The sequence below is a fragment of the Enoplosus armatus genome, chromosome 12, assembly GCF_043641665.1.
Source record: "Enoplosus armatus isolate fEnoArm2 chromosome 12, fEnoArm2.hap1, whole genome shotgun sequence".
Taxonomy (NCBI): Eukaryota; Metazoa; Chordata; class Actinopteri; order Centrarchiformes; family Enoplosidae; genus Enoplosus; species Enoplosus armatus.
The window spans coordinates 13,299,586-13,312,331 of NC_092191.1; the positions used below are offsets into that span (position 1 = coordinate 13,299,586).

The window sequence follows — 12,746 nt, forward strand, 5'->3', positions numbered from 1 at the left end:
CAATTTATTAGCTGTCTTCAGACCGAGCTGGCAATTGTAAAAGTCAGCCGCAGGAGTAGGGATTGTGTTTTTTGAAAAATGCTTTTTTTCACTGCCTGAAGGACGAAGAACACTCCCAGTCATTTCCCAAACATGAGTCCATCCAAATCCATGATGACCAGTCAAACAGGAGCTGCACTGCACCCAGAAATACAGAAACACAAAGCTGATCACCATCTGTTTGGGCCTCTGAGGATGTTCACTCCTGGTTTATGGCCTTGACACACACAGGGGATAGACAAACTTACAGAAAAGAGAAAGGAGGCGCAAGCTTAGGTCCTCAATTTGGGCAATGTTCCTCATATTTGTGTTCTTTCTATCTTACTCACCCATCCACACACACACACACACACACACACACACACACACACACACACTAACAGACAAACACACACACTAGACAAAAAGTGTATGTGTTTGAGTTTAAGCTGTGGTTTGTGATTGGCCTCAAGAATAATGTTAACGTTAAAATGTTATTTTAGGATCTCCAAAACATGTCTGCTGCAAATAATAGTGTACTCAGTGTGACTCATATACAACCAGTTATATATTGGGATATTCAAGACACTTTTTGTAGTGTGTCTGTGTAACATTTGCCTGTATTATTTCACAGAATTTGCCTTATTTGGTTGCGATATATGTGGACCATGACTGTATCTTATTGCTCCCAAATGGACAATACAGTAACAGGATTTTCCACTTAATTCCAAACAGACCCTCAATGTGTTCTGTGACGGGAGGTCACCTAAAACCTGCAGTTTAGCTTTGTCCATCAACCTACATGCACACACTACATTATGACATACAACAGTATTTCCTCAGGAAGGAAAAACCTCCCATAGTCACTGTCATGCTCTTATAGTCTATTACACTCAGTGGTGTGTTCGGGATTGTCAACTTCAGCTTCTCTTCTCTCCTTCTTTTCTCTTCTGAAACCTCTACGTTCTTTAAAGTAGGACTTCTTTTCTCCGAGGACTCCCTCAGAAAACCTTTACAGCCAGGCCAGATTACCTTGAAAGATTTTCTTCCACTCCTGAGTTGGAAAGAGGAAGAAATGAAGAGCAGATTTTTATGACTAAGGTTTGGATGTCTGAACTATGTTATGAATCGTTTTTTCTGTTTGCAATGAAAGACGGCACCATCTCAGATATTATCATGGGAGATGATACTACACAGCTAAATGTTTTGAAGGAAGAATACTGCGGGTTTTGTTGAATCTTTTATTCATATTCTTAAATCATTTTAGATCCACTTCCTTCTGTCGGATTTGAATTGCTGAAGAAGGCATGTGTAGCAAAGCCAACATGGGCCAACCGGGTCACATGGGAGGCTGCCATGGGTCTAGAGGGAACAGTGGGGCCTGGGTTTGTGCTGCAACCTCTTGGTTACAGGGCAAATACTCCATCTTTAAAGACTTTGCACTCTAACCACAGAATAACTACTCATGGGACAAAAATGCTGTTTCATACACAAAGAAAACTGAAAGAAATAAATATCAGAGCCCCTCAGTACCAAGGCCAAACTCTGAATTGCTTACAGTTCTCTTCTCTGTTCACTATCAGTGTGTGAATCTAATTGTGTGTGCATATGAGAGTTTGTTATTGCAACCACTCGAGTGTCCTCTCACTTCATACAGGACAATGTGTAAGGACAGTGCGGCCCTGTAACTGCTCACAATAATGGCCTGGTATAAAAACATCAGACTAGTCTGACAGGACGCCTTTTGTCGTCCTCTCATTGGCCGAAAAGTAATTCTTCATTCATCTGGACAGCCCATCTGACGGCATTTGTCAGAATCCAAAGAGTCAAGTTGTTTCTGTTCATTAGGCCTCTCTGTGAACTGGTGACAAGACAAGGAGGACCGATGAAAGGCAGGCGGACTGAAAAGCTTTACATTAAGGAGGAGACAGGTTATGAGCCACAGGATGATGAGAAAATGAGGAAGCACTGTTTTGGCTGCTATGCTGTCATTTAATGTGAAAGGACAGAGAGTGAGCTGCAAACAATCACCACAAAAACAGACCTCAGTGGTATGTGCTGAATACACACAGCGGATCAAAGTTACATTCTCTTAACTTCCTGATTCAAATCAAAACCTCAAACGGACAGTTTAACATTAGCTTTGGAAGAGAAACTGGGGGTAATTATTTCTTTGACTATGCATTAGTGAAACTGGTCTCAAATTCACAACTGAGATGCCAAAGATTAACACTCACAGAAGTACGTGCACACATATATACTGCTATGTGAGAATCTGTTTTCTATGTTGACTACAGCCAGCTCATTTGCATCCTGTGTGAACGAGAATCAAGACTTCCCACACCTCACAGCCAAGTCACGCTCTGTCAATCAAAATTAACCACATGGTAATACTTTACCATACATGCTGCTGTTCACCTTCTCCTCACTGTAGCTACACTTGCAGTCTGATGAAAATACTTGATACATTAGCATTGCTAAGCGGCTGTAATCAATGCATTTATGTAAACGTAGATCAATAGATCATTGGACTACATGTACATGTATGTGAGAGGGGTCGCTTGTAATGATGAAAGAGAAGTTCAAGTCCTTGCTCACCTCTGCACAGCTGACCAAGCATGAAGTGGGTGCGAATGTCAGATCAATGGTTCCCTCCCAATCCAACGTTGCAAAGCTGTGAAGGGAGGTTTTTTTATTTATTTTTTATATGAGTTATACCACCATCCAACAAGCTCGTGTATACTGGCCCCTGAAATAGTCAGCTATTTGCTAATTTGTCTTGTGTTTACTGCTTGTTTCTGATGTCCCCAAGTGTCCAAAAAATCAGTTATTGTAATTTTAAATTGTGTTCAAATTGTGTGTTCAAAATGTTTGACTACATGCCTCAGTCCTGCACCAGGCTGTTGGTGCGGAGACCTAAAAGCATAGAAGAAATGTGATCTGATCACATAAACCTGATTTGATTCATACAGCGCCCCATAAACACTGATTCTTCCTTAAAACTGTGGGGGCTCTGAACACTGAAATACATATCACCACCTCGCACTGATGTATATAATCTGTGTCGACTGTAAGACACTAAACATGCAGACATTACACGTCCTCTTTGTCTTCCCAAAACCTTCTCCATGATTCATATCTGTTTCACAACCACATATTTTTCCTGTCTGTGGTTCATCTCTCTGGGTGATGCTCCTGACCTTATGGAATTATTATAAATGGTGTCAGAGAAAAAAAGTGCTTAGAAACAAGACCCTTTTGTCCCGATCAGTGTCCACGTGTAAGTATGTCATCCAGTTCATAAATTAGATGGATTATGACCATGAAGTCACTTCAAGGCTGCAATGTACCAATGTCTCTCAACCACTAGGTGGCTCCCTGCATTTGTAAAATCCAGTAATTAGGCTCCACCATGACGGGGCACCTGGCGTTAAAGACAGCAGTGAGGTGTAATTGTCACAGTGTGTCCAATTAGGTTTATATCTTCATATTTTAAGAAATGTTCAAGTATTCTGCTCAAATGAGTTCAGTCTTTCAGGTATCTTTCACAGCCCTCCCTCGGCCTTTACAAAAAACAGCCTGGATAAAGTGATTATGGAGAGATTGTCTGAGCAAAGCAATGGAGTAGGGTAATAAAGCTGCTGGTGTAATTAAGATTAGAGCTGTTTTCACTGGTTCCACAGGCACCAGACACCTATGCCGGACTGAGTGAGGCTGGATGGGGAGGAAGGGAGGGAGAAAGTCGAGAGAGAGACGGCATGGCTAATCTCGAGTCCCATGCACATCGGCACAGTGGAGCGAGGGGGAGAATGGTGTGAAGCCATGATGAGGAGGGTGAGGAGGTGGAACACAGCGATGATTACAGGGTGAGGGAACATGTGAGCAGGAGAGTGAAAGTTTGGGAAGAGGGTGAGAGGTTGTAGGTCAGGCTGGGTGAAGCTGAGCGTAGAGAGGAGATGTGGACGTGTCTGCATAGCTGCACAGGCCAAATGAAAACATGAGACTGTATTTATACTGTAACATTAGATTTGCAGTCTCATTAGATGGCAATCAGTCACAATTTCTTAAACTACTCCACCGTCTGGCATATCCTGACAATTGCCTAAAACTCACAATGTACAGTAAATGTCAGCAACGATCCCCTCACAATACACAGACTTATTAGCATAAATTATGTTTTTATAAAGCTGTTTTTCATGTCATCATGAGGACCAAGCATGTCAAATAAAAACAAACACACAGCCCTCTGTGGCCACAGTGGCTGGGCTCAGTTAACATGCACAGTATACATTACTAGCTCATGTATGTCTGGTTCATGTGCAACAATGCACTGCAGTCTAAACAATCAATATATCTTCAGACTTCTTTTCTTTTTTAACTATTAAATCACATAAAGTGGGTGGTCAAATAGTCGTGTTTCTTCCTGCCATTTTTTCCAGTATGTTACAGTGATTGTGTGCAGGCATCTGTGGCTCAGGAGGTAGAGCAAGTTGTCCATTAACCGCACGGTGTGTGGTTCAGTTTCCCGTCCACATGTCAGAGTGTCCTTGAGCAAGACACTGAACCCCAGCTGTAAAACTTTGTTTGGATTCTGTCCCACTAATTTCTAGAAGGTGAGTGGTCAAACTTTGGAGGGAACTTAATGAATAGATGATCTAGATAAAAAGACAAAGCATGTTAGAGGAGTATGCACACCAGCCTGGCAAGTCTCATTCACTCACACACCGATGGTAACAGAGCTGCCACACAGCCGCCTGTCCTTCTCTCTATTTAGTATTTAGTAAGTCAAGCCAACAGTCACAACTTAAACCCTGTACAAAGAATACTTTATTAACAAGACTCTGAGTCTACAGCCATGCTAGCAACTCTGTGAGGCTGTAGCTACTTAGGCTTAGTGGTGCTTTGAGCATGTCCACAGTGACAACAACATGATGATTGAGCAGTTATAATATTTAACCATCTTAGTTTAGCATGTTAGCAATCTAATGTTTGCTAATTAGCACTAAACACAAAGTACAGCTGACGCTGATGAGGATGTCATTAGTTTTGCAGGTATTTGGTCAAGAATTGATATATTCAACATCTAAAGTTTGACCTGTTAAGGGAACACTAAAGTTATTACAATTCGGGCATGAATGTGTGTACAAAACTGTATCACAGTTTATTCAATAGGTGTTATTATATTGTCTATTTCAGTCCAAAATAGTGGACATATCGACAGGTCGACATTGCCATTCCTTGAAAAGTAGTGCCACACTCAAATTATAGTATTACATTTTCTTCTTTCTGCAGCACTGCTCATACGCACTCACTTTAAACTCTGTACCATAAATGCCACAAATAACCTGGATGCTAAGCCGGAAACAAGTGGAACCAGTACACAAAAGTGTCTTTGTTAGAGATTTAAGGAGATTTATGTAGCTTGCTTTGGCCCTTACCAGGAGTCAGGGTGTGTGTGCGTGAGCTCTGTGACTCTGACTGCTCGTTCCAGTAGGCCTCTGCTGTGCCTGAACAAGCTTACACCTCAGGCAAACCTGCGTCAACCGATTATGTGGGCTTGCATTCACGCATGTGTAAGTGTGTCAAAGGGTCTCTGTTGGCTCTTGTGGCATTTTATCCCATATCCATTGCATTGTTAAACTATTCACAACAGTCAGTGTTGCATTAAAGTAAACTGCACACTTAGTGGAACTTGTTTATAGTATTTCTAAGCATGAAAACATTCCTTTTTGTCTGCTGACGCAAGCTGCAGCCTATTTCGTCAACCCTCACTCTTGCTGAAACAGTGCTCCAATAAATGGATGCCACACTGGAAGCTGCATGTATGACTGTGGCCTTGTAAAATGTGTTTCTGATGGTTTGATTACACTGAATCACCCAAGATGAAATTACGGAGAAAAACATGTTGAAGTTGTAGGGAGGGGAAATCAGTTTGGTGGGAAGCAAATTACTGCTCAATCTGAATATGTGTGTATACAGTATATGTGTGCACATGTGTGAGTTAGTTTTATTTTTATTCTTCACACATAATGTTTAACCAGCTCTAATGACAAATGTGTTACGCTGAACAAATGACCCCCAGCTGAACAGTTTCACCTTGACGTGAGGTAGAATGCTTAACCAGCTGAAAGTGGTATTGTTATTGAGTGTGTGTATGTGTATGTGTGTGTGTGTGTGTGTGTGTGTGTGTGTGTGTGTGTGTGAGAAAGAGAGAGAGAGAGAGAGAGAGGCTGATTAGCAGTTAATGGAGCAACAGGGGCATTGAGTCACAAACCTTTCAGAGGTAAACTCGTCCAGTCTAAGAGGCTCCACATCATGGCACTCACGGATTACCCAACTTTACCCAGATTTTTTACAACCATCCATCTAGCAAACAGTCAACTATGCGCCTAGAATGCTACTTTAGTAACTACGAGGCCACCACCTATTTCAGATAGCGTTGGAGAAGTTTGAAGGTTACATTTTTAAACGGTGAAGAGGGAAAGTATTTCAGGTCATGGGGAACTCAGAGAGCTTTTGGTGGATTGTAGTGGAGTTCTCCTGCAGGATCCTTGGTGTTTCTACGGCAACAGGTAACATATAAAAAATATAAACAGAAAAATATAATAATATTAAAGACTTGTGCACACTTATTGTTCCAGTATGGGTGATTTAGTTCCTTGGATACACAAACAGATGCACAACAGACTCCATATCCTGTCTCTGATAAGTTCTGCAGTCAAAGCTTACGCACTATTGTAAAAATATAAACAAAAATAAAATTCAACATAAATTATTGGCAGTAGTAGTAGCAGTAGTAGCACTAGTAGTCTAAGATCTGATCTGCTATGAAGTGTTGCAACCTGTTGTTTAAAGCTGATATCGGACTCTCTGTCTGTGCTGTAATAGCTTTTGTCCCCCTCATTCACCAAAGTGTCATATTTTTTCTGAATATTTTTAAAGCTCTCCTATAGGGGGGTTATCCAGCTGGGCTTTTAAAGGATTTCATAAACCCAAAATGTTAGAAGGTCAGATGGTGATGTTGACTAACTCTATTCTTGACTTCCAAGAACACCAGACCATCTCTTGGCTAATATATAGAGCACATAAAAATATACCTGATCATACATAACTTTGCTATCTTTGTCCCTCCTCCTCTGTTTTCCTCAGGCACACAGGGACAGATTGCACGCAGCTCTCTTGGCCACATTAAATCATTTTTTGGGGGAAATAGCTCTCTGCTTGCTGCCTCCCTCAAAAAATATGGGACCCCCTCCACTTAAATTCAAACAGCTGCACACACTGAACATTTAGTGAGACACATGTGCCTCACATCACACCAAAACCAAGTCTCTGCATCCAGCTGGGTTACTGGACTTATGTGATCACTAGCTGATATACATTCACACCTACGTGAGCTTTCAGTGCATTGTTTCTATATGTGTGTGTGTATGTTTATGGTATGTTTATGGTGTGTTTATGGTATGTCTGCGTGTGCTTCTGTCTCTCTGTCTGTGTGTTCACATGTCTACATGTCTGTGTTGGCCTGTCTGCCTCTGTGTGTGTTCTATACTCAGACATACATGCAGGGAACACATGTATGTTAATCTCCAGCTGGTCTATATGCAGCGTTAATTCCTCTCACACTCTATAAACTACCAGAAAGCATTTGGCCACATTCCCCTCTGGTGCAGATTCTATCTCTGAGTTTCTGGTAAGCAGGCCAGAGAAATTGCTTCCATGTGTTTAGTGGCAATCACCACTTAACCATGCTTACCTCTTTTATACCTAAAAGGAAAAAGATTATGGTTAATAAAACAGGCTTTTCTTTATATGTTTTAAGATTTTGTTGACTGCTGTTATTTCATATCATTCCATATGCATTCAAATGTGTTTTACTCTCAGCCCGCAGATTTGGGAATCTTCACAATAAAGGAATAGTTTGAATAGTTTTTTGCTGTCTTGGAGAGGTTTAGATGAGATGATTGATACCACTTTCATATCTGTCCAGCCTGCAGCTATTTTTCTTGTTGAGCAGCCGTAACTTCCTGAAGTGTCCGCTGGTTGTCTGGCAACCTCACAATGACGACAGGACGCCAGGAAGTTATTGTGCCTGGCCAAGAAGTAGTCCGGCATATAACCCCTCGTAAAACCACTTGAAAGAGTATTTTGTTACCAGCCAGGCCAGCTGTTTCCAGTCTTTGTGCTAAGCTAAGCTAAGGTAACTGGCTGCAGGTGGTAGCTACATATTTACCATATAGACATTAGAGGGTGGTACCAATCTTCTCATCTAACTCTCAGGAAGACAGCGAATAACAACATACCATGACGTCTAGTGACCACTTTACAAAGAAGTGGTGAGGCTTTTCATAATGTCATGATTCTGCTCTGGCAGAAGATCTGTGATGTGTTAAGCGTTCACTCAAATAAAATGACCTTACCTGCCAGCTGTGATATGGTAAATACAAGCATGAGAAAGCTATTACCAAAATGTTGTGACCACGACAGAAACAATTCCAATAATTACCAATATAAAGTGTTCTTTAAATATCTTGACATAATGTGTATCATCAGTTCAATATTACCCCCTGGAGTGTAAACTATGAATTTAAGGTCACTTCAGGTCAACACAAGTCAATCTTTATTGCTCGATGAAGAGAGTAATGGTGTTCAGCAAGGTCTTAAATTACTCTGCTACAAGTATGGCTGCAAGAATACAGTAAAGACTACCTTGAAAGCAATATGACAAAGTTACATAAAAAAAAAAACATGCCAAAGAATCGTAAAAGCAGCACAACACAAAGTTGCATCACAGAGGAAATATTAACAGCATTCATACAAGTTTGAAAGATTACTGAGGTACTACAGTCCTGCCTCCACCTAACAAGAAAATCCTGAACTAAGTGTGACATCTGGTGGACAGAATCTGCTCACCAGTAACTCTTATCTTCCTGTCTCTTTTTCAGTGCTGTGTGCAGTGGGAGTGGAGACCGTACAAAAGGGAGAATTCAACAGCCTTGGCATCTACTTACTGTAAGTGCTTAGGTTTTGTAGTCTACCTCGTAATATACTGTAAGAATTTAAACCTACCAAAGCACTCCTGACTTCGGCCTACTTGAGACTAAACTGGTGGCATTCCTGAGTTGCAAATAGACCGCCAGGATTTTAATATGGTAAAGAATGTGTGGCCTGAGGGCTTGTAGAAAACAATTACAATACTGTACCTGGCTTCATAATCACTCATACAGTAATACACACACTTGCATGGCAAGGAGTCAGAGGGATGAAGCGAGGTGCAGAGGGCAGAAAGGAGACCAGTCCTTCAGTGCTACTTCTTATTATCTCTGTGGCTCACAGCCAAACTCCCACAGAGCCACAGGAAAACATCTCCCAAAGGAGACCAGAAATGCATGACTGTTTATTTTGTCAGTACACACACACACGCACACACACACACACACACACACAAACAGAAGCACTCGATAGTGACAGCAGATAGTGTGCAGTGATGTTAGTCTGGGGGCATTTTTCTGGTTCGCTGGATGAGATGGTTATCAGACTATTTAAGGGGCATATACTGTAGCACCAAACACAACTACTAAATGAAGGCGAACTCTCTTCTTATTATTGTGTTTGTCAGAGGGTACTTGAAGCCTCCCCTTGCTACCCACATTTTGCACAATTTAGAAAATACAATCTTCACCCGTGGCGCTAGATAAAATACACAGAAACTGACTATTTAGATCTGGTTTACATAGTTTAGAAACAGTTTACTGATTGTGTCAGTGAGACTGTATCAGTTTCATCTGGCTATAAACTTTTTTCTCCCCCCCAGAGCGTCATCTGTTGGCATCATGATGTTTGAGCTGGCCTATTTCCTGGATGCCCTTCTGTTCATATGTCTGCCGTGAGTAAACAACACTCATCTGATTCTCTATGGTCATTGTTGGTCCAAAAACCTAAATCCAAACCCGGATTCTCAACGTTGTTAGTCTGTCATATCAACATTCATGTATTTAGCTGTTTGTACTGTCAAAAGAATCTGTTAGAACGTGACCTTTAGATATTGGTAGAATCGGTTGTAAATTGAACCTGGCTGGCTGAGTGCATGAGAGAAAGCCTCATGTGTTACTGTGTTACTGCCTCAGTCCTTCTCTTCTTCCTCTCCTTCTCTATAGCTGTCCTCCAGACTGGCAGCTGTTTATGTTGTGGGGGAAGATGGCTCGCATTGGAGGCTTCCATAAGTTCCTCTATTACTCCATAATGTCAGTGGTCTGCTTCTTGCACCCTGTGTTGGTGTGGCATGCAATTATCCCAGGTACAGTACTCTTTACTGTGCACAGGTGTAGAAAACAACATGAATGACTTCTCCATTCTATTCAAGTGCCCCAGTAAGTCATGACAGTGTGACACTGAGTCAGCATGCACAATAACAGGACCCTGAAGTGGAAGCAGCTAAATGGTATTCAGCCAGAAATCAATGTTATTATTTACACCTAGGCTTTTCCTGCTGTAACCTGTCTTCTGTGAAAAAAGCCAATAGAAATAGAATATGTTTTCTGATTGCAGGGTCGATGCTTCTGGTCACAGCATTTTTTAACTTCATACTAAGCAAGAAAACAAAGATCAAGTCCCCCAAAAGGCCACAGGAGAGCCACGGTGACCAAGGCCCGACCACCGTATGTGGGGTAGAGGGAGCAGCCTCAGACAGCACTTTCTCCTTCTTCCACATGGTGACGGGAAGGAGAGGGGGGGGGCTGGCTCTCACAGCCAGAGACCGCTGCCTCGGCCCGGGAGAGAGGGGAGAGAGCGTCCAGGCCATGCTGGAGCTGGAGCAGACAGCGGGACCTAAAGACACAGACGAGGAGAGGAGGAGGTGGAAAGAGAGGAGACTGGTGTGCTTCAGAGGTAGGGAGGAGCCAGTGGAGAGAGAGATGGAGGAGATGGACGGCTACTGTGAGCCAGAGCCAGACACCACCTCAGACACTGCCCCTATGATTACTGACTGAATGTCCCCCTGAGCTCAGACTGAGCTCCTTACTCACACAAAGGAAAGTGTGTGCAATGTGTTCACACTGACTGAGTGCAACTAGCTGGTGCTACACTGACTTTTACCTGAAATTAACATTATAAACCAGCCAAAATAAGACTTTTGAGCATTTTTGAGTGTTCAGTAATAAGGCACTGTGTATTTTATGTATTTACACAACTGAAATGATTATTAAATGTTCTACTGATTGGTGTATTTTTTACGTCAAAAAGATCTATTTGTACAAAATGAAAATGTTATGTGTGAGCCCTATTAATATTGAAGTATTTCTAACAACAATTCTGATCTTCAGACGTATAAATTCAAAGAAATTAAACAATGTCTACCTACATGTCTTCGTGGGGGGCTTTTTAGTGTGATTTTGCCATTTTAAGCCAGCATTGATTGAAGAGCAGACTTTAACGCCGAGCAATCCAATCCAGTTACTGCTGCATGCATTATTCATGAGGTAATAAATTAGATCAACTGTTTCATTCATTCAGCGTCAGAGAAGACACGAGCGAATGTGAGAGTAGCAGGCGTTGAGGCTCGTGCAGGTGCATGTGTTAGTCACATTCAAGTCTCCTCATTGTGTGTGTTTGTCGCGTGTGTGAGCGGTGGCCATGGAGACGGAGCTCTGGGAGGAGTGCTCACGTTATTATGGTGATGAGAAAAACATCAGATCACCCACCAGTGCGCCACCATAGGCCTGTGTTTCACCCCAACATATCCGATGTGCCAACACACCAAACATAATTACAAGTATTATTCATGCATTAATAACATGTCATATGCTGTGCATTGATAATATTAATAGGGTGAGTGGATCAGACCCAAGCTCCATAAATCACCCTGAAATTAGCATATTTGTGATACAAAAGCAAGTATGAAAAGCCTGCGTTAACATTTCATTTGTTTTTCCATTGTTTTATCATGCTACAAATGATACAATTCTCCATCCAGACATTCCTCTTTTGTTCGAATCATAAATCAATACTGTTTTGTTCTGTCAAAACACACACACACACACACACACACACACACACACACACACACACACACACACACTGTACACACACTGTTTTCCTCAGTCCTTTGTTCACTGAACGGCAGATATATAACTGAGCGTAGCCTTAAGAGGCAATCTCTCTGCAGCATCAAAGCTAAGGAGAGAATCAATAAAAAAAATGTAAAAAAAAGAGAGAGTCTCATTCATCAGAAGCACCTCACTGAGAAAACTGGGGCCAGACACGAGTAAACACACTCACACATAAACAGCCTGCAGGTTAGACAACTGGGCTATTCTCCATTTTGATGCAAATTACATCCCCAGCAGCTACATGGTGTCATTCTTTCAACCTTTCAAACATGTTTTTTTTGCACAATATATCAAAGCCATGACATGTGAGTCTAGTCAGGAGGGATGAGATGTTCTGGTGCTTTAGGAGAACAGAGAGTCTTTGTGCAGAGTTTTGCTGAGGCTGCTCACTGGTCCATGATCAGGGCTGTGTTATCAGTTCACAATGATCTCTGGTCAATTAGCAGCTGAGTGACCCAATAATAAACCAAGGAGAGGAAAAGAGCGTCAGTATTTCCAGCCCACTTCCGTAAATGTTCCACCAACTTTGTCAAACCCATATCCTTTAGAATGAGCTGTTCTCTGTGGGGGAAGTTATTCAGCTGCTGGAACAGTTTACTTCCTCTGTGCATGTTAAATCAT

General features: G+C 41.8%; 1 protein-coding gene across 1 annotated transcript; it reads left to right on the forward strand.

Annotated features, from left to right (window-relative positions):
• Positions 1-6,503: 6,503 nt before the first annotated feature.
• tmem72 (transmembrane protein 72) lies at positions 6,504-11,174 on the forward strand. Its single transcript, XM_070916603.1, has 5 exons — positions 6,504-6,590; positions 8,964-9,030; positions 9,833-9,904; positions 10,176-10,315; positions 10,567-11,174. The coding sequence occupies exons 1-5, from the start codon at positions 6,515-6,517 to the stop codon at positions 11,004-11,006; spliced, it is 795 nt and encodes a 264-aa protein (XP_070772704.1). The 5' UTR covers positions 6,504-6,514; the 3' UTR covers positions 11,007-11,174.
• The last annotated feature ends 1,572 nt before the right edge of the window (positions 11,175-12,746 follow it).

Bases quoted from the DNA above. Each gene is read 5' to 3' on its own strand.
- tmem72 (XM_070916603.1), top strand. From the start codon at position 6,515: ATGGGGAACTCAGAGAGCTTTTGGTGGATTGTAGTGGAGTTCTCCTGC. The intron at 9,031-9,832 runs GTAAGTGCTTAG...TCTCCCCCCCAG, and splicing joins AGCCTTGGCATCTACTTACT to AGCGTCATCTGTTGGCATCA. The intron at 9,905-10,175 runs GTGAGTAAACAA...CCTTCTCTATAG, and splicing joins CTTCTGTTCATATGTCTGCC to CTGTCCTCCAGACTGGCAGC.